The sequence below is a fragment of the Musca vetustissima genome, unplaced genomic scaffold (genome assembly GCF_032173495.1).
Source record: "Musca vetustissima isolate MV318-11 ecotype Yass unplaced genomic scaffold, APGP_CSIRO_Mvet_v1 utg80187, whole genome shotgun sequence".
NCBI classification, from domain to species: Eukaryota; Metazoa; Arthropoda; class Insecta; order Diptera; family Muscidae; genus Musca; species Musca vetustissima.
In genome coordinates, this window is record NW_026887036.1 from 27,538 (window position 1) to 50,567 (window position 23,030).

Genomic DNA, 23,030 nt, shown 5'->3' on the forward strand with positions numbered 1-23,030 from the left:
GTAATAGCCGCCTTTGAACAAATCGAAAAGAAGTCTGCCAAGATGGATCTGACAGTAAACGACGAGAAGGCCAAGCTAATGGTATCAGCACACAAGACTTCCAGTGGACTCGGACCAACTGTGGAACTTAAGAACTACAGCTTCGAGGTAGTTAAAGATGTTATATACCTTGGTACCGCCATAAATAAAACGAATGACATCAGTTTTGAAATTCGGAAAAGGATTGTGATGGCCAACAGATGCTACTATGGTCGAAGTAAGCAGTTTAGAAACAAGGCCACCTCCCGCCAGACCAAATTCACATTTTACAAAACGCTGATACTACCCGTGCTGTTATATGGATCTGAAGCATGGTTACTTGCGCAAGCAGATGAGGCAGCTCTTGGGGTTGTTTGAAAGAAAAATTCTCCGAAAGTTCTACGGGCCGATCGGCGTCGAATGAACCACGAGCTTTACAATTTATACGCGGACATCGGCATAGTCGGTCGTATTGAGCTGCAGCGACTACGATGGCTAGGCCATGTTGTGCAAATGAATGAGAATGCCCCAGCCCAAAAGGCATATAAAGGCGAGCCTACTGATGGTTCCCGTAGAAGGGGAAGGCCAAGTAGAAAACAATATCTTGGAACGTGGTCTTTCAAATTGGAGGAGATGCGCACAAGACCGACGCGCTTGGAAATCTTTTTCCTTTTTTTGTTTTAAAAAGTCATTCCCACCTGACCCCTTAATCGAATCGTATCCCCTTCAAACTTTCCGGTACACATATGTGTCAACTGCGTTGGAGTCTTTGTTCGGTCCATACGAACCCTGCACCAAAAAACTAAGTTCGCAAAAAAATCGAAGCGTAAACATAATTTCCAACATCTTCCATGCCATGGGTAATTGAAGACATTGAAGTTTGGTTTTTGTTGTTGTTTTTTTCGAGATGTCAGTGCCAGAGTACCACCAGCATCATTAACACAAATGTATCACGACGTGATGTGAGGCGTCAGCCAAACGTCTGCTAGCATTGTTTTTCGATACACGACATTAGGCAATGACACGAAATCGTCGTCGTCGTAATGAAGTGTCGAAGTTTTCGTAATGTAATGTTCAGGGTACTTAGCCTTAATGGCTTAATAGCTTGTTGTGCGGATTATGAACCACCAAAAGAAGTTCGGCCTCCATATGCCAATTAATAGTTTTTTATATTGATCGGAAAAATAATACACATAATGTTGCCTACAAAACTAAAACCTAAGTCTAACCTAAATACTAATAACATATGGCAGATAATATTGAAGAAGAAGAAAAAAAATGGGTCCCAAGTTCCCCCGTCTCTCCTTTAGGGACAACAGCTTTCAGCCAATCTTTCAATTTCATCCAAAATCCAATCCAATTCGCTGTCCTGCAGCACTGGGAAACAGGTGAAGACCATGCGGAAGAAATTGCCAATGTTGCGGTACTGCAAGGGGGAATAGCCCAGCATGAGGGTACCCTGGCGTATCATCAGTTCCTTGACTTTGGGGGCCACCTAGAAAATCCAGAAACAAAATTAATAAATTTTAAAAATATACGAAAATAGAAGACCCTACCTCATACAACTTCTGCCACCACTGCTCATCCTCCCTTTGGTTCCTCATCGCCTTCGGCACATACCAGAAACACACATTCGAATATTGATAGTCGTCGAGGACCAAACGATAACCCTGTCTTTGTTTCATTTTCTCCATAAACAGCTTTGAAATATCCAAAGCATGATCGACCAGACGTCCGAAGCTGCCATAACCTCGGGCCTTGAGCATAATCCAAAATTTGAAAGCGTCAATTTTTCGGCCACACTGTATACTCTTATTGCCCGTATCATAGGACACGTCATAGAATTTATCCTGTTGGAAGAGATAATGCACGGCGGTACTATTGGCCTGAGGCAGCAGCTCAGCATGGCGGGTCAGAAATAGGGCACACTGCAAGGGAGCACCTAGAGATTTATGGGGGTTCCAGGAAAAGGAATCGGATTTTTCTAAGCCTTTCAGTAGATGGCGGTTTTTGTAGGAGAGCAGGGCAGACCCACCCAGGCAGGCCTGAAAATAGAAAGAAAGAAAATATTTTTATAAAAATCCACACCTTGAAAAAATATTTTTAAAAAAATCCAGGACTTGAAAAAATATTTTTAAAAAAATCCAGGACTTGAAAAAATATTTTTATAAAAATCCAGGCCTTGAAAAAATATTTTTATAAAAATCCACGCCTTGAAAAAATATTTTTATAAAAATCCACGCCTTGAAAAAATATTTTTATGAAAATCCACGCCTTGAAAAAATATTTTTATGAAAATCCACGCCTTGAAAAAATATTTTTATAAAAATCCACGCCTTGAAAAAATATTTTTATAAAAATCCACGCCTTGAAAAAATCCACACCTTGAAAAAATATTTTTATAAAAATCCACGCCTTGAAAAAATATTTTTATAAAAATCCACGCCTTGAAAAAATCTTCTTTAAAAAATCCACACCTTGAAAAAATTCTTTAAAAAATCCACACCTTGAAAAAATATTTTTATAAAAATCCACGCCTTGAAAAAATATTTTTATAAAAATCCACGCCTTGAAAAAATATTTTTATAAAAATCCACGCCTTGAAAAAATATTTTTATAAAAATCCACGCCTTGAAAAAATATTTTTATAAAAATCCACGCCTTGAAAAAATATTTTTATAAAAATCCACGCCTTGAAAAAATATTTTTATAAAAATCCACGCCTTGAAAAAATCCACACTTTGAAAAAATATTTTTATAAAAATCCACGCCTTGAAAAAATATTTTTATAAAAATCCACGCCTTGAAAAAATCCACACTTTGAAAAAATATTTTTATAAAAATCCACGCCTTGAAAAAATCCACACTTTGAAAAAATATTTTTATAAAAATCCACGCCTTGAAAAAATATTTTTTATAAAAATCCACGCCTTGAAAAAATATTTTTATAAAAATCCACGCCTTGAAAAAATATTTTTTATAAAAATCCACGCCTTGAAAAAATATTTTTTATAAAAATCCACGCCTTGAAAAAATATTTTTTATAAAAATCCACGCCTTGAAAAAATATTTTTATAAAAATCCAAGCCTTGAAAAAAATATTTTTATAAAAACCAAGCCTTGAAAAAATATTTTTATAAAAATCCACGCCTTGAAAAACTATTTTTTATAAAAATCCACGCCTTGAAAAAATATTTTTTATAAAAATCCACGCCTTGAAAAAAATATTTTTATAAAAATCCACGCCTTGAAAAAATATTTTTTATAAAAATCCACGCCGTGAAAAAAATATTTTTATAAAAATCCACGCCTTGAAAAAAATATTTTTTATAAAAATCCAGGCCTTGAAAAAATATTTTTATAAAAATCCACGCCTTGAAAAAATATTTTTTATAAAAATCCACGCCTTGAAAAAATATTTTTTATAAAAATCCACGCCTTGCAAAAATATTTTTTTAAAAATCCACGCCTTGAAAAAAATATTTTTATAAAAATCCACGCCTTGAAAAAATATTTTTATAAAAATCCACGCCTTGAAAAAATATTTTTATAAAAATCCACGCCTTGAAAAAAAATATTTTTATAAAAATCCACGCCTTGAAAAAAAATATTTTTATAAAAATCCACGCCTTAAAAAAAAAATATTTTTATAAAAATCCACGCCTTGAAAAAAATATTTTTATAAAAATCCACGCCTTGAAAAAAATATTTTTATAAAAATCCACGCCTTTAAAAAAATATTTTTATAAAAATCCACGCCTTGAAAAAAATATTTTTATAAAAATCCACGCCTTGAAAAAAATATTTTTATAAAAATCCACGCCTTGAAAAAAATATTTTTATAAAAATCCACGCCTTTAAAAAAATATTTTTATAAAAATCCACGCCTTGAAAAAAATATTTTTATAAAAATCCACGCCTTGAAAACGCACATATTTTTATAAAAATCCACGCCTTGAAAAAATATTTTTATAAAAATCCACGCCTTGAAAAAATATTTTTATAAAAATCCACGCCTTGAAATTTTTTTTTTATAAAAATCCACGCCTTGAAAAAATATTTTTATAAAAATCCACGCCTTTAAAAAAATATTTTTATAAAAATCCACGCCTTGAAAAAAATATTTTTATAAAAATCCACGCCTTGAAAAAAATATTTTTATAAAAATCCACGCCTTGAAAAAAATATTTTTATAAAAATCCACGCCTTTAAAAAAATATTTTTATAAAAATCCACGCCTTGAAAAAAATATTTTTATAAAAATCCACGCCTTGAAAAAATATTTTTATAAAAATCCACGCCTTGAAAAAATATTTTTATAAAAATCCACGCCTTGAAAAAATATTTTTATAAAAATCCACGCCTTGAAATTTTTTTTTTATAAAAATCCACGCCTTGAAAAAATATTTTTATAAAAATCCACGCCTTGAAAATATATTTTTATAAAAATCCACGCCTTGAAAAAATTTACTCACATCAACATGCATCCACAAATTATGCCTCTGGCAAACCTCAGCTATCCGGCTGAAATCATCAAAGGCTCCCAGCACCGTGGTTCCTGCTGTGGCATTGACAAACAACGGAACCTTGCCCTGGGACTTGGCTTCCAGAATTTTCCGCTCCAAATCTTCGGGTAACATTTGCCCCTTGTCATTGGTCTTGACCATGACACAATTATCCACACCAAAGCCCAACCAATGGGCGGCCTTCTTAAAACTATAGTGGGACTCTTCCGAAGTGAAGATGACCATGGGTGGAATGCCGAACATACCCTTCGATTTGATTTCTGGAAATTGTCTATAGCGGGCCAAAACAATGCCATACCTGAAAAACAAAATTAGGCAAATAAATATTTTTTCAATTTTGTTTTTGTTGTTGTAGCAGTAAAGGCCATGTATCAACAACAATAACAACAGTTAATTAATTTTGACCATGGTCATTATTTTGACAATTTTTTTCTGAAATTTTTTTTTTTTTTTTTTTTTTTGGTTTTTGCATTTCGGCTCAATCTCTCAAAATGTCAAGTGCCCCTTTATGTATGTATGGACATCAAGTGTGCCGCTCCAAGCTCGCCTCGTTATGATTTATGGCCTCAGGTCATAGCAACACTTCAGTGGAATTCTCTCAGCCTCGCAAAATTTGTTTTTATTTTTATTTTTTTTCTGTTTCAAAACATCCGATACTCACATATTTGAAATTGATCCGCCAGGCGAAAAAATGCCATCACCTTGACCATAGCCGCACAGCTCACAAACTTTGCGCACAATTTCGGTTTCGATCAGGCTAAAGACTGGCGCCACTTCAAATGTGTATCTGAAAAAGGCAAGGAGGAGAGAGAGAGGGGAAAACATGTCATTGGTTGGGTGTGGTCGGCTCATCTCCCCAGGAGACTTTCCATCTTCGTCCTGTTCTTTTTTTGGCAAACTTACGCACTTGTGTTGAGGGCCTCCGTGATCCAACTGCCCGCCAAGCCATATGGATCCATTTGTCCAAATAACTGATTGTGGAAACGACCATGACTGGTTTTCACCGAATAGCGTATCACCTGCTGGCAGATTTTTTGTATTTCCTCAAGGGTGTGGTTTTGATTCTCCTCGATTTTTAAATCGATTAAATTCTAAAAGTAGGGGAAAAAAGTAAAAAAAAATGAAAAAAGTAAAAAAAAAATAAAAAAATTCAGGCTACTTGAAAAAAAATATTCTTTTAAAAATCCACGCCTTAGGCTAGCCTTGAAAAACTATTCTTTTAAAAATCCACGCCTTAGGCTAGCCTTGAAAAACTATTCTTTTAAAAATCCACGCCTTAGGCTAGCCTTGAAAAACTATTCTTTTAAAAATCCACGCCTTAGGCTAGCCTTGAAAAACTATTCTTTTAAAAATCCACGCCTTAGGCTAGCCTTGAAAAAATCTTCTTTTAAAAATCCACGCCTTAGGCTAGCCTTGAAAAAATCTTCTTTTAAAAATCCACGCCTTAGGCTAGCCTTGAAAAAATCTTCTTTTAAAAATCCACGCCTTAGGTTAGCCTTGAAAAAAATCTTCTTTTAAAAATCCACGCCTTAGGTTAGCCTTGAAAAAATCTTCTTTTAAAAATCCACGCCTTAGGCTAGCCTTGAAAAAATCTTCTTTTAAAAATCCACGCCTTAGGCTAGCCTTGAAAAATCTTCTTTTAAAAATCCACGCCTTAGGCTAGCCTTGAAAAAATCTTCTTTTAAAAATCCACGCCTTAGGCTAGCCTTGAAAAAATCTTCTTTTAAAAATCCACGCCTTAGGCTAGCCTTGAAAAAATCTTCTTTTAAAAATCCACGCCTTAGGCTAGCCTTGAAAAAATCTTCTTTTAAAAATCCACGCCTTAGGCTAGCCTTGAAAAAATCTTCTTTTAAAAATCCACGCCTTAGGCTAGCCTTGAAAAAATCTTCTTTTAAAAATCCACGCCTTAGGCTAGCCTTGAAAAAATCTTCTTTTAAAAATCCACGCCTTAGGCTAGCCTTGAAAAAATCTTCTTTTAAAAATCCACGCCTTAGGCTAGCCTTGAAAAAATCTTCTTTTAAAAATCCACGCCTTAGGCTAGCCTTGAAAAAATCTTCTTTTAAAAATCCACGCCTTAGGCTAGCCTTGAAAAAATATTCTTTTAAAAATCCACGCCTTAGGCTAGCCTTCGAAAAATATTCTTTTAAAAATCCACGCCTTAGGCTAGCCTTCTTTTAAAAAAAAATCTTCTTTTAAAAATCCACGCCTTTAGAAAAATATTCTTTTAAAAATCCACGCCTTAGGCTAGCCTTCGAAAAATATTCTTTTAAAAATCCACGCCTTAGGCTAGCCTTCGAAAAATATTCTTTTAAAAATCCACGCCTTAGGCTAGCCTTCGAAAAATATTCTTTTAAAAATCCACGCCTTAGGCTAGCCTTCGAAAAATATTCTTTTAAAAATCCACGCCTTAGGCTAGCCTTCGAAAAATATTCTTTTAAAAATCCACGCCTTAGGCTAGCCTTCGAAAAATATTCTTTTAAAAATCCACGCCTTAGGCTAGCCTTGAAAAAATATTCTTTTAAAAATCCACGCCTTAGGCTAGCCTTCGAAAAATATTCTTTTAAAAATCCACGCCTTAGGCTAGCCTTCGAAAAATATTCTTTTAAAAATCCACGCCTTAGGCTAGCCTTCGAAAAATATTCTTTTAAAAATCCACGCCTTAGGCTAGCCTTCGAAAAATATTCTTTTAAAAATCCACGCCTTAGGCTAGCCTTCGAAAAATATTCTTTTAAAAATCCACGCCTTAGGCTAGCCTTCGAAAAATATTCTTTTAAAAATCCACGCCTTAGGCTAGCCTTCGAAAAATATTCTTTTAAAAATCCACGCCTTAGGCTAGCCTTCGAAAAATATTCTTTTAAAAATCCACGCCTTAGGCTAGCCTTGAATTCTTTTAAAAATCCACGCCTTAGGCTAGCCTTGAAAATATTCTTTTAAAAATCCACGCCTTAGGCTAGCCTTCGAAAAAATATTCTTTTAAAAATCCACGCCTTAGGCTAGCCTTCGAAAAATATAAAAATCTTTTAAAAATCCACGCCTATTGGAGACTTTGAAAAAAATTAGAAAAATATTCTTTTAAAAATCCACGCCTTAGGCTAGCCTTTAAAAAATCTACTTTTAAAATTCAACGCCTTAGGCTAGCCTTGAAAAATCTTCTTTTAAAAATCCACGCCTTAGGCTAGCCTTGAAAAAATCTTCTTTTAAAAATCCACGCCTTAGGCTAGCCTTGAAAAAATCTTCTTTTAAAAATCCACGCCTTAGGCTAGCCTTGAAAAAATCTTCTTTTAAAAATCCACGCCTTAGGCTAGCCTTGAAAAAATCTTCTTTTAAAAATCCACGCCTTAGGCTAGCCTTGAAAAAATCTTCTTTTAAAAATCCACGCCTTAGGCTAGCCTTGAAAAAATCTTCTTTTAAAAATCCACGCCTTAGGCTAGCCTTGAAAAAATCTTCTTTTAGAAATCCACGCCTTAGGCTAGCCTTCGAAAAATATTCTTTTAAAAATCCACGCCTTAGGCTAGCCTTGAAAAAATCTTCTTTTAAAAATCCACGCCTTAGAGTAGATTTTCTCAGACGGTACCCAGTTATAAGGTGTGGATTATGAAGGTAGATTTCCTCTAGGAGTATCCAACCTGTAAGGTCTGGATTTTTGAAGTATATTTTCTCAAGGCCTCCCTAGGCTATATGACTTCGATTTCCATTTGCTTTTGTTTACAAACATTTCGCCTATAATCTGTCGCGAGGTGACACAGCTGTTTATATTTTTTACAGCCCACGTTTGGGGGAATATGTCACCCTGCCTTTCATTTCTACCAAGATTCAGATTTTAAGCTTTTAATATTAGGCGGCTAAGCGTGCGCTTAAAGCCATGTTTTGGCGCTCGAAGTTGTTTTTGCTGTCGGTGTAGTAACTTGTCATGGATTTGCAATTAGAAATGTGTGTCAAGTTTGACTGCGGCTTTGTGGAAAAATTGTTTTCTTTTCGCGGGCGTTTTCACTTGAAATAACGGCGAGTGTGCGCGCGAGAATGTGATCATAAAGTCCGCTGTGGTTGCCCGCCTTTGTCTGAGGCCGTGTGACCAATCATCATCTGCAGCAGCCGGGCAAATGTTTTGTCAACATGTCAGTTACAAGCAAACGAACTGCCAGCCATGGAGGCAGGCAGGCAGTCAGCCAGCCAACCGATGACTGGCCATAGTTGGAGTTGCAACAGAAGTTGTGGCAGTTGCAATTGTCTGTTCGCTGGTATGCTAGTAGCTGTGGATTCATGTCGGGTGTCAGCCGTTTTGGGTTATACTTTTTGTTTTGGAGTTTTACTAAGTTTGTCATCGCATTTTCCAATGTCAGCGTCATCATCGTCACCATCTCCCCCCCATTGTCGGCATTGTGCTACGAACAAACTCTGTACTAAAATCAAGCCATAACTTAGGCACTGCACCTATTTTTTCCTTAGTTTGAAGTCGTCGCAGTTGTTGTTGTTGTCTTGTCATCTCAACAAGTGTCTTGTCCATTTTTTTTGCTCAGTTTCCATTTCGGCGACAAAGTTGTGAACTTCGAAATGTCATAATTTTCATTGTCTGAAGAGAGAGAAAACACTCCCCACTGTTATTGCGGGGGTGGCGGTCGGAACAGCAAAAGAAAGCCATTATTTCGAGCAATTCATCATTTGTTTGTCAACGCAAATGGTAATGGCACCGCCGACAACGCTTATCAGATTCGCCAGGCCATAAATACTGAAATACAAGTCCAAAATATAACGCCTGCTATAAATCACCATTTGCTTGATTAGTTCGGACATGATTTAGAGTGATGTGGCAAAGACACAACTTTCCAATGGGTCGGCGTTTTTTGTTTTCGGTATTCGAAGATTTTCACATGGAGTGCATTCAGATGGAAAAAGAGAAAAAACAACAAACATCGCTTGGGCATTTTCACTTAATAATAAAATAAAAAACCTTGCAATGATGTGGGAACCTACATGGTACTAACGTTGGGCGCCATTTTGTTGAAAGTGAAATAAAAATATAAAAATCTACTTTAAAAATCCACGCCTAGAGCTCTTCAAATCCTTGAGAAAATCTACTTTAAAAATCCACGACTTATATATGGGATCCTGCTTGGGATCCTTAAGAAAATCTATTTTAAAAATCCACGCCTTATATATGGGATCCTGCTTGGGATCCTTAAGAAAATCTATTTTAAAAATCCACGCCTTATATATGGGATCCTGCTTGGGATCCTTAAGAAAATCTATTTTAAAAATCCACGCCTTATATATTTGATCCTGCTTGGGATCCTTAAGAAAATCTACTTTAAAAATCCACGCCTTATATATGGAATCCTGCTTGGGATCCTTAAGAAAATCTACTTAAAAAATCCACGCTTTATATATGGGATCCTTAAGAAAATCGACTCTAAAAATCCACGCCTTATATATGGAATCCTGCTTGGGATCCTTAAGAAAATCTACTTTAAAAATCCACGCCTTATATATGGGATCCTGCTTGGGATCCTTAAAGCATGTCTGCGTTCGGCATTCCTGCAAAATTAATACGGCTATGCAGGATAACTTTAAGTGGCACAAGGTCGGCAGTTAAAGTAGGAAAGGACCTCTCGGAGCCCTTCAATACCGAACGAGGATTCAGACAAGGTGATAGTTTGTCGTGTGATCTTTTTAACATCCTACTGGAAAAGGTCATACGAGACACAAAGGTGAACAGAAATGGCACTCTGTACACCAAACAACACATGTTACTCGCCTACGCCGATGACATCGATATAATGGGTCGAACATTGCGAGCGGTAGCAGCCACCTTTGAACAAATTGAAAAGGAGTCTGCCAAAGTGGGTCTGGCAGTAAACGGCGAGAAGACCAAGCTGATGGTATCAACGCGCAAGACGTCCAGTAGACTAGGACCAACTGTGGAACTTGAGAACTACATCTTCGAGGTAGTTAAAGACTTTATATACCTTGGTACCGCCATAAATAAAACGAATGACATCAGTTTAGAAATTCGGAGAAGGATTGTGATGGCCAACAGATGCTACTATGGTCTAAGTAAGCAGTTTAGAAACAAGGCCACCTCCCGCCAGACCAAACACACACTTTACAAGACGCTGATACTACCCGTGCTATTATATGGATCAGAAGCATGGGTATTTGCGCAAGCAGATGAGGCAGCTCTTGGGGTGTTTGAGAGAAAAATTCTCCGAAAGATCTACGGGCCGTCATCGTCGACGGTGAATATCGGCGTCGAATGAACCACGAGCTTTACAATTCATACGCGGACATCGACATAGTCAGTCGTATTGAGCTGCAGCGACTACGGTGGCTAGGCCATGTTGTGCGGATGAATGAAAATGCCCCAGCTCAAAAGGCATATAAAAGTGAGCCTACTGATGGTTCCCGTAGAAGGGGAAGGCCACGAATTAGATGGAAAGACCAAGTAGAAAACAACATCTTGGAACGCGGTCTTCCAAATTGGTGGACTTGCGCACAAGACCGACACGCTTGGAAATAATTTTTAAGCTCGGCTTATGGAACAACCGTTCTGTAAACAAGCCAGCTAATTGAATTGAATTGCTTGGGATCCTTGAGAAAAATCTACTTTAAAAGCCACGCCTAGAGCTCTTCAAATCCTTGAGAAAAATCTACTTTAAAAATCCACGCCTAGAGCTCTTCAAATCCTTGAGAAAATCTACTTTAAAAATCCACGCCTAGAGCTCTTCTAATCCTTGAGAAAATCTACTTTAAAAATCCACGCCTAGAGCTCTTCTAATCCTTGAGAAAATCTACTTTAAAAATCCACGCCTAGAGCTCTTCCAATCCTTGAGAAAATCTACTTTAAAAATCCACGCCTAGAGCTCTTCCAATCCTTGAGAATATCTACTTTAAAAATCCACGCCTAGAGCTCTTACAATCCTTGAGAAAATCTACTTTAAAAATCCACGCCCAGAGCTCTACAAAACCTTGAGAAAATCTACATAAAACACCCCTTATAGCTGCGGTATATCTTGAGAAAATCTACTTTCAATATTCACGCCTTGTATCTGTGATACTCCCTGAGAAAATCTACTTCCAAAAAACAAGCCTATCTACTTTAAAAATCCATGCGGTATAACTGGGGTACCCCTTTAGAAAATCTACTTTAAAAATTCTCGAAATTCCCACCAATAGCTCTTCCACCCTTCGGAAACTTCCATTCATCATTGTTATTATTGGAAAATCCCCTATAGATTTTCAATTATGAAATACATTTCCCACAACGCTTCTTATCAGCTGTTGCCAGTAAATCAACCATGACAACAGTTCAATGGACATCTGCTAGGCCTATGAAATAATCAATAAAAATTCTCTAGATAGATGGACAACAATCGAACTATTAAATGTTGGTCAGTGGAAACTTTTCTTCAAAGTAAATCGAGCATACGATGCTTCGAGAAAAGAAAATTCACTATGAGATGTTAAGCAGAGTTTACTCGAGGTCTAAGCCCTCTATGTGATGCATCAACTCAATAACCTTTTTTATGTTACAGCAAATTTTGGATAATTGTTAAAGGTGATTTTTCATTAAATAGGAACCGATATTGGCCCTACAGATACGTGGAAGAAACATATTTTTAATATTTTCCTTTAATCTACTCTCACACTTTAAACATCCAAAAAGTATCGTTACGCCTTGAAAGGCGTTCCAATTAAGTAATCAGTATGTTAACGGGAAATTACAAAATAATTTCAACAATGGTCTTAAATGGAGATTTTATGATACAAGCATTGGAGATAAGCGCTAAAGTCCTTTGGAGAAAATGTTCGGAAATAAAAAGGCTTTATTCCATCCTCACATAAGGAACCCATAGAGTAAAGTATTGGACTTCAAAAAGGCGTTCCAATTAGATAACCATTCTGTTATGGACAAATTAGGTAACTCTCTCATAATTTACAATGTAACATTTCCTTGATATTGAGTAGAGATAGATACTATAGTCCTGTGGTTAAAATACTCGGAAATGTGTTGGCTTTATTCCGTCCTCGGAGTAGAACCCCATAAAATGAAGTCTTGCACTTGCCAAAGGCGTTCCAATTAAGTAACCATGCAGTTTGCGGCAAATTACGAAATAGTTTGGACATTTTTTATGGTACATTTTTTCGACCTAAAATTAGAGATAGGTAATATATTCCTTTGGAGAAAATACACAGAAATGATTTGTCTTCATTCCGTCTTTGAAGAAGAACCCCATAAAATGAAGTCTTGAGCTTGTCAAAGGCGCTCCAATTAAGTAACAATTATGTTTAAGAGAAATCAGGAAATTCTTTCGGATTTATTTCCAGTGTAACATTTCCATAACTAGGAGTAGAGGTAGATACTATAGTCCTTTGCAGAAAATACTCGAAACATAGTTGGCTTTATTCTGTCCTCAGAGAAGTATCCCATAAACTGAAGTCTGGCGCTTGAAAAAAAGCGCTCCAATTAAGTAATCATTATGTTTAAGACAGATTGGGAATTTCCTTTAACATTATTTTTAATGAAAATTTTTTTAAACAAGGATTAAAGATAGATGATACATTCCTTTGGAGAAAATATACGGAAGTGAGTTGTGTTCATTCCGTCCTCGGAGAAGAACCCCACAGGATGAAGTCTTGCGCTTGTCAAAGGCGATCCAATGAAGTAACCATTCTATTAAGAACAAATAAGGAAATTCGTTCGGCATTACTTTTAATGGATGATTTTTTCTGACAAGGAGTACATATAGTCATTCTAGTCCTTTGGAGAAAATACTCGAAAACTAGTTGGCTTTACTCCATATTTGGAGAACAACCCCATAAAATGAAGTCTTCCGCTTACTAAAGGCGCTCCAATTAAGTAACCATTCTCGTTTGGGCATATTGGGAAATTCGATCGGCAATATTTGTAATGGGACAGTTCTTTAAAAAGGAGTAGATTCAGGTGATATAACCCACAAGCGTAATTTCTACTCTGAAACTAATTATATTTATTCTATCCTCAGGCGAGAAATTCATAAAATAAAGTATTGGACTTCAAAAAGGCGTTCCAATTAAGTAACCATTTTGTTAAGAAAAAATTAGGCAATTCCTTCGGGATTATTATTAATAGAATATATTTCCCAAGCAAGAAGTAGTGATAGGTTATATATTCTGTTGGAAAAAGTACTCAAAAATACGTTTTCTTCATTCCACTCTCGGACAAGGAACCCATAAAGAGAAATCTCACGCTTTAAATGGCGCTTCAAAGAAGTAACTATGTATTCGGTTTCATGGGAATTGCAAAGAGATCTCAACATGGTTTTTGAATGTGATTTTTCGCCTTCGTAGAGTTGTGTTGACTTTTATTGATACTTGGGTAAAATACTCAAAAATGTGTTACCTTCATTCCCCTCTCAGACTTCCAAAGCGTAGAATGATGCCTTACGTTTGGAAACGGCGCCTAAATGAAGTAACCATTCTGTTTAATTGTATCTACAAAAATCTTTCGACATTATTCCTAAATAGGAATTTTCAAAGTCAATGATTAGAGTTAGAAGCTAATGTCCTTTAGACAAAATACTCAGAAATGGATTACCTTCATCTAACTCTCACGGATAAAACTCGTAGAATGAATTTTTACGCTTCAAAATGCCACTCCATTAAAGTAACCATTATGTTTACGTGAAATTACAAAACTGCTTTGATTTTTCTTTTGAATGGGGATTTTCATTAAAAAGGAGTACAGATATGCGCTTTTGTCCTATGGATAAAATACTCAGAAAAGGATTATCTTTATTCTCCACTCAGACATGAAGCCCATAAAATGCAGTCTTACGCTTCAAATCGCCGCTCCAATGAAGTTGCCATTCTGGTTTAGTGAAATTACAAAAATATCTCATCATTGCCTTTAAATGAGGATTTTCATAAAGAAGGAGTATAAATTAGTCCTTTGGGAATTATACTCAGAAACGTCTTCACTTTATTCCGTTATCTGCAATGAACTATGTAGAATCAAGTCTTACGCTTCAAAAAGACGTTTTAAATAAGTTACCTGTCTACCTACATCAAATCAACATTTTTGTGCACCTTTTCAACGAAAGTTTTTGCTAATATCAAGTAGATTTTTGTCATATAGTTCTTTGGGAAAAATATCTAGAAATAGTTGGACTTCATTCGGCTCTTTAAGGTAAAACACATAAAGTGACGTTTTGCGCCTCAAAATAACGCTTTGAATAAGTAACCAGTACGTTTAAGGGGAATTGTAATAACCAGTTCGTTTAAGGGAAATTTGGATACTTTGTATTGATAGGAAGTTTTCTCCGAAAAGTAATTGAGATAGAAGAGCAAATTGTTTGAAAGAGTTATTCAGAAAGTATCTCAGAATAATACTCTCACTAGGTTGAAACAAATAGAAATAGGTCTTACGCTTAAAAATAACGCTCCAAGTAAGTAACCACTCTAGTTACTAACATTTAAAGCATCTTTTGTCGATTGCTTAAATATGAGTTTTTTATCAACATCGAATTGATCTAGGTCATTGAATTTCGCGGGGAAAATGCGCAGAAATATGTGGACATTATTCTGCTCTACGAGGAGAAACACATACGACAACATCTTAAGCTTCAAAACGATGCGTAAAATGAGTAACCATTTAGTATAAGGCCACTTACTGTAAATTATTTTTAACATTGTTTGTGGAGAAGATTTCGCCAATATCGACTTGAGTTGGGCCCTAATACTCTTTGGGAAAAATACACAGAAATAGGTGCACTTTATTTTTCTCTCTGCGTTGAAACACATAAAACGAAGTCTTACGCTTCAAAACGACGCTTGAAGTAAGTAACCATTCTGTTAAGGGGAAATTACAAGAAACGGATTTTTAAGAGCTTTTTTTCTCCAAGAAGGGCTTGATATTTAGATCCTAGAGTTCTTTGAAAATATTACACAGAATTAGGTGGACTCTATTCTGTTCTCTGAGATGAAATACATTAAATGACGTTTTGCGCTTCAAAATGACGCTTGAAATAAGTAACCATTATGTTTCTGTTAAGTTTCAAAATTTTATTTGAAGAGCTGTTTTAACAAGGAATAATTTGATATTTGAGGGGTCTTTGTTTGGATGAACTCTTCAAAATACTTCTTTGAGTAGTTCGTTCATTGAGCGGAAACACATCGAAGGAAGTTTTACGCTCGAAAATCACGCTTCATTAAAGAAACTTTCGAATTACGCCAATTAACTTTGTATATTATTTGTGTGGGAGATTTTGTCAATATCAAGTAGAGATGGGTTCTAGAGTTCTTTGGGAATATTACAGAGAATTAGTTGGACTTTATTCTGCTCTTTGAGATGAAACACATTAAATGACGTTTTTCGCTTCAAAATGACGCTTTGAATAAGTAACCATTATGTTTTGGTTAAATTGCAATCATTTTCTTTGAAGAGCAGTTTTCTCCAGGAAGCAGTTGATATTTAGGGGAACCTTATTTGGATGAATTGTCCGGAACACATTCCTGAGTAGTCCTTTCATTGAGTTGGAACAATTAGAATGAAGTCTTACGCTTGATATTTACGCTTCATTAAATAAACATTCGAATTAAGGCAAATTACTTTGTATATCATTTGTGTGGGGATTTTGGGAATATCGGGTGGAGTTGGGTCTCCGAGTACTTTGGGAATATTACACAGAATTAGGTGGACTTTATTCTGCTCTCTGAGATGAATTACGTTAAATGACGTTTTGCGTTTCAAAATGACGTTTTGCGCTTCAAAATGACGCTTTGAATAAGTAACCATTATGTTTTGATTAGGTTCGGATAATTTTATTTGAAGAGCTCTTTTCTCCATGAAGGAGTTGATATTTAGTGGGACCTTATTGGGATGAATTGTCCGAAATACATATCTGAGTAGCCCTTTCATTGAGTGGAAATGTATAGAATGAGGTCTTACGCTTGAAAATGGCGCAATAATAAGTTACACTTATAATTACTAGAATTTAAAATACTTTTCGATTATTTGAATGAGGAGATTTTCTTAATTTTACATGGAGTTAGATCCTTGAGCTTAGTGCAAGAAATCAGCAGTAATGGATCTACATTATTTCTCTTTCTGTGGTCAAACACATACACTTAAGTTATACGCTTCAAAAACCCGCTTTGTGTAAATAACTATATATTTAAAGGGCTCCTACTGCAAATTATTTTGTACAGTATTTGAGTGGAAGATTTTCCCAATTTTTGGAGTTGGGAACTAGTGTTCTTTGAGAAAAATACGCGAAAATAGGTGGACTTTATTCTATTCTCGCAAATGAAACACATTAAATGGCGTTTTGCGCTTCAAAATGAAGCATTAAATAAGTAACCATTTTGATTAGGGGAAATTAGTGGAAACGAATTTTTAAGAGTTTTTTTCTCCTAGAACGAGTTGAGATTTGAGGGGAGCTTATTTGGATGAATTGTCCGGAATACTTCTCTGAGTAGATCGTTCATTGAGTGGAAACAGATAGAACGAAGTCTTACGCTTGAAAATGACGCTTCATTAAGTAAACACTCCAATTACTTCAAATAATCTTAGTAAGATATTTATTCGGGATATTTTACCAATATCGAGTCGAGTTGGGTCCTAGAGCTGTTTGGGAAAATTACTTAGAAATGTGTTCACTTTAATCTGTTCTTTGGATTGAAATACATTAAATGACGTTTTGCGCTTCAAAATGACGCTTGTAATAAGTAACCATTATGTTTTGGTTAAATTACGATAATTTTATTTGAAAAGGTATTTTCTCCAGGAAGGAGCTGAAATTTGAGGGGGCTTTGTTTGGATGAATTCGTCAAAATACTTCTATGAGTAGATCGTTCATTGAGCGGAAACATGTATGATGAAGTCTTATGCTTGAAAATGACGCTTCATTAAATAAATACCCCAATTACTTCAAATAATTTTAGTAAGCTATTTATTCGGGATATTTTACCAAGTTGGGACCTAGAGCTCTTTGGGAAAAACACTTAGAAATGCGTTTACTTTATTCTGTTCTTTGGATTGAAATATATTATATGACGTTTTGCGCTTCAAAAGACGCTTGTAATAAGTAACTATTATGTTTTGGTTGAATTACGATCATTTTCTTAGAAGAGCTGTTTTCCTCAGGATAGAGTTGAGATTTGCGGGAACTTTCTTTTGATGAATTATTCAGAATACATTACTGAGTAGTTCTTTCATTGAGCGGAAACACATAGAATGAAGTCTTACACATGAAAATGACGCTTACATAAATAACTAAAGTTTGAAATGTTATTTTATAGTCCTTAGGAAAATATTTGTGGAAGAGGTCACTTAATTCCGCTGTGAGGTCTGAGTAATGGTCTGTTACACCCTCATTCTGCCCACTGTAAAACCTTACCTTCAATTCTTCCGGCTGGACAAAATCCACAATTTTCTCATGCCATTCCTTGGGATCGGCACAAAATGCCTTCTCATCCAGCAACATTTGATGGATGGAATTTAAAACTTTCCAATCGTTGGCTAAATTAAGACGTATCTCGGACACCTCTTTAGGTGACTGCTGCTGTTGTTGTTGTTTCCCGGCATTGGTATTTTTTGATGGCTTAATTGGTGCACTTTTGTTAAAGTGGCCATTCGTGGCAGTACCATTGTGCGACAACATTTTGGTTACACTTTGTTTTGGAATTTCTTTCTTTCACTTCGTATTCTTTGGTAGTTATTTTTGAATCTTTTAATTATTTTTTTACTTCATTTATTTTTTCAATTTTCGAAAATCCAACCGTTTGATTCAAGGTACCCGAACGTTATGACATCTCAGAATGCTTCGAACTTTTACTAAAGCTATGCTGTTTTCCGTATATTATCAATACTATGCGTATTTTATTGTTGTTGGTGTTGCTGTCCGAGCTCATTGCTCTAAATATCAAAAGGGTCTTACTCTCTTTCAAACGATTTGTTATGGTTCGAGCGAGTGGGGCGAGGGGAAGGGGCGTCGGACCGGCTACAATTGATTGCAGATTGTTAAGTGAATACAAATACAATGCAATAAAAAACAACCAGACGAACCACACTCCCGACCCACTCATTATCATTTTGCATTGCACGATCCAAAAGAACCACAACAATAATCGCTTGGCTAGTGGTAGCATTTATGGCACCGTACACGCTCCGCGGCTGTGATTATGTTCTGTTCTGTATTCAATTAACGTATTCTTGTTCCAATGAAACAAAAACAAAACTGGATAAGACTGTTTGTCGTATTTGACTTTCTTTGGCGGAATGGAAAAAAATAAACAAAAAATGTTTCACCTGTCATAGATCCACTTGCACAATGGGCTGGGTGGGAAGAAAAATTGTATACATGGAAATTGTTTCTAAAGGAAGTCCTTTATTGAGAAACCAAAGGGGTTAGTGTATCTACTATGGAAGTACTAGGGTGCATGAAAGCTAAGAAGTGATCTCTAGAGGTCCTGAATGGTCGGAGAGGAAATTGAGTCGGGATGTACCCTTTGGAGGAATTGATGCTCTTAGAAGTCAGTGAAATCGCACGGTCAAGGGAGCCTTCTATATCCGATTTTAAGAAGCCTTCTGTAGATGAACAGAAGGGAATAATGCCTTCCAAAACAATCAGAAGGTTTGAGAGTACGCGAACTTAGGACCACAAAGTCTTCTATAGACAAGGTCCAGTGACTCCTACTCAAGGAAGCTAAGGGCCATGGAAACCTCTAAAGCTGATGGACAGGTAGCTTTCTATATCCAAATTAAAGGCTTCTATTGAGGTTTAGATGGGTCAGAAGGTATAGGGAGTATTTAAGTCCCGAAGGGTCAGAAGGTATAGGGAGTATTTAAGTCCAGAAGGTTTTTATAGATAATCGGAGGGGTAGAGTGTCTTCCAAAACTATCGAAAGGCCAGTAAGATATCTTTACGCGATCTCAGGGTCAAAGAGTCTTCTGTAGTCAAGCCGAGGTCCCGTGAGCCCTCTATAGGCAAGCTGAGGTATTCTATAGATGAATAGAGGCTCAGGTCTTTGAAAATTTCTGGATAAGATCTAAGGAGAATTGTACATCCTATCATAGGTTCAGAAGGTTTTTATAGATGATCTGAAGGGCAGAGGTTCTTCCAAAAAAATCAGAATGCCAACAGTCTTCCATTGACAAGCTGAACCCCTTCAGTCTTCCATAGACAAGCTGGAGGCCAGAGACTCGCCTATAAAAGCTAAGGGCCATGGAAACCTCTGAAGCAAATTAAAGGCTTCTATTGAGGTTTAGATGGGTCAGAAGGTATAGGGAGTATTTAAGTCCCGAAGGGTCAGAAGGTATAGGAAGTATTTAAGACCAGAAAGTTTTTATAGATAATCGGAGGGGTAGAGTGTCTTCCAAAACTATCGAAAGGCCAGTAAGATGTCTTTACGCGATCTGAGGGTCAGAGAGTCTTCTGTAGTCAAGCCGAGGTCCCGTGAGCCCTCTATAGGCAAGCTGAGGTATTCTATAGATGAATAGAGGCTCAGGTCTTTGAAAATTTCTGGATAAGGTATAAGGAGAATTGTACATCCTATCATAGGTTCAGAAGGTTTTTATAGATGATCTGAAGGGCAGAGGTTCTTCCAAAAAAAATCAGAATGCCAACAGTCTTCCATTGACAAGCGGAAGCCCCTTCAGTCTTCCATAGACAAGCTGGAGGCCAGAGACTCGCCTATAGATAACATGTGGGCCATAGAGTCTTCCATATCGAAACAAATTACCCGTGTGTTCTATAAAAAAATTGAGGTCTAGGAGAACTTTTATATATGAATTGAGGGTAAGTTAGTCTTCCATAGATCAATTGAAAACAAAAACCTTATAAAACTAGGGTCAGAAGTTCTTCCCCTGGAGAAAATATTCTTCAAATATTTGTTTAGCTTTACAGCTCAGGATAATTGCCAGATATTCTTCTCTGCTGAAATCCAGCAAGTCATGCGGACTTTTAAGGTGGCCGAAGACTTATAAATACGAACTTCGAAAGATTTCCTGACTTCTATAAACTATCTCGAAAAAATTTGGAGAATCTATGGCCGTTTCTACTGATTGGCCATATTCTACTGACGAGGCCTGAAAAATCATATATAGATGTGGTCCGAAAAGTCGGTTTCTATAACCTAAATCTGAAAGGCCATCATTCTATAGACAGAGGCCTGAAATTCCGTCCTTCTATAGACGATGAGGATGGAAAGCCCATCTTCTATAGCCTGAAAGGCCGTCTTTTATAGAAAACACCTTAGAATCCACTTTCGATAGATTAGAAAGACCGTTGTTCATAGACGAGGTCTTCAAGAAAATTTTCCGTATACGACGGAATGTGAAAGTTCAGCTTTTATAGACGAGGCCTGAAAGCTCCTATAGACGAGAGACTCTATGGGAGTCTCTATAAATGAATAGGGGAAGAAGCATATATAGGGGGCCAGAGGATCAGAGACTGCATTATTTAGAGACCTGCAAAGATGAACGTTTTTGTGAACAACAGGAAATTTTAGCCTTAGGGAGTATTATGAATGTCTTCATCGGTACTAAAAGGATGAAAAATTAATGGCGGTTGGAGGAACAAAAAATAATAGTTAAGGGCCAGAGAAGCGACAATATTGATTATCAATGCCATATAGTGTTCATAGAGACCAGAGAGTGTTATAAACGGCTATATATAGATTTCATTATAGATACTTCAGGAAGCGAAACGAGGAACAGGGAGCGAAACGTGTTACTGAAGTCTTAGTAGACGAGCAGATACTCAAGAATTGGAAAAAAATTTTGAGGCCCAGTAAGTGAAGCTGGTAGCTGGCGAACAAAGTTGGGAGTATTCTAAGAGAACAAGATATATACATAAGACGTAAGCGTCTATATAGATGTCCAGATCGACCAGATATCCTTATTGCTTATTGGAACGGTGAGCAAAAAGTATAATTAACGACCAAAGATGGGAGACATCCGATGATACTTTGCAGATTATGACGTTGTGGAGTTCTTCATAAACAGCCAGAGATGGGAATCTAAATACCAAAGACATCGAAAGACTTTTGATCGGAATCTTCACAGTTGACTTAAATTGTAGCAGAGTTGGGACTGTTAATAGACTGTTAATAGAATTCCGGAGATAATACTTTCTGTCTTTCTTTCTCTCTCTCTACACCCTGATCATTTTTTTTTTTTTTTGAGAATATGTTTGTTGGCAGAAAAAACAAATCCCGCCAAAACCTGAAACAGATGCACATTTTTAGAATTTAGAATAAAAGAACAACAACAGAAAGCTGAACTTGACCTAACATGTCTCCTGAGTTATCGTATCGCAAAAGCAAACACACATTTTTGATGATCTTTTCGACTAAATTTAAAATATGGCCAAACATTAATTTGTCATTATGAATGTTTTACTAGTTGTTGTCGCTCCCCTAGCAGGTCATAAAATTTTGGCAATCAGAAATAATTGTGTTTTTGGTTGATAAGAAAAATATCAAATGCCATTGATTTCTGAGTGACTGACATAATCGAGATTGAATGAAAAAAGAATGACAAAAAATATTACATTCACGTTTTCGTAATGTTCTATCCAAAGGTTCTTGGATTTTTTGTGAGTCTATTTTTGTTTGTATGTCCGTTTTGAGTGTCTCTGGTCGGTGGCTTCAGGTTTAATGACTGATCACAGGATGATGCAAACGCTTCTGCATATTCTTCATTATTGTATTTATATTTTTGGGAATATATGTTGCCATTCCAATAAAACTGATAAGGTTTTTATTAGTCTGAGCAGATTTTGGAACAAGGGACAATTTTTTTTAATTGGCAATGGCATAATTGATTTTTTTTTGCTTCTAAAAATATCACATAAATACCGGTGAATATTAGAATAGGAATGTGGAGATGGATGTTGGGGAATAAAGAATATAGATTTTTTTCAAAAATAAAAAAGTTAAAATCGACCTACAAATGAATTTTAAAAAGTGGCGCCCAACTGTTGTAGTTAACAGGTATCCATTATAAAACGGCATATACATTAGAAATTTTTACCGGGTTAACCAACTTTATGAGGATTTATTTGACATATATGCAGAGGAATTGACAATTGAAACCCACTGGGTTGACGAAATCCGGTTAAATGTAAACGTACTATAAAAAATTGATTTTTACTGGAAAAAATAAAAATTTGCAGAAGAATATAAAAATGGCGCCCAGCAGATAGAGTTAAACAAAATAGAAATCTGTAGAAGAATCTTAAAAATGGCGCCCAACAGTTAAAAGTATTATTATTAGCCGTAATTAATACTACCATGGGTATCCATTATAGAAAATTTAATAAATGGCGCCCAACAGTTAGACCACACTTGTTGTTATAATTAAATTTGAAGTGGTAACCTTTATCTTGTTGGGTACCAAACATAGAAAATTGATTTTACAAAAATAAAAAAAGTTTAAAAATCGTACGGAAGGATTTAATAAATGGCGCCCAAACAGTGGTTAATCACAAATATTAAAATTTGAAACTT

General features: G+C 36.0%; 1 protein-coding gene across 1 annotated transcript; it reads right to left on the reverse strand.

Annotated features, from left to right (window-relative positions):
• Positions 1-1,324: 1,324 nt before the first annotated feature.
• Positions 1,325-18,123, reverse strand: LOC133334511 (cysteine sulfinic acid decarboxylase-like). The gene is made up of 6 exons (XM_061542824.1): positions 17,918-18,123; positions 5,448-5,635; positions 5,206-5,331; positions 4,494-4,842; positions 1,575-2,063; positions 1,325-1,513 (listed from the first exon to the last, which is right to left on the reverse strand). Exons 1-6 carry the CDS (start codon positions 18,002-18,004, stop codon positions 1,325-1,327), a joined length of 1,428 nt encoding a protein of 475 aa, XP_061398808.1. The 5' UTR covers positions 18,005-18,123.
• Between the last annotated feature and the right edge of the window lie 4,907 nt (positions 18,124-23,030).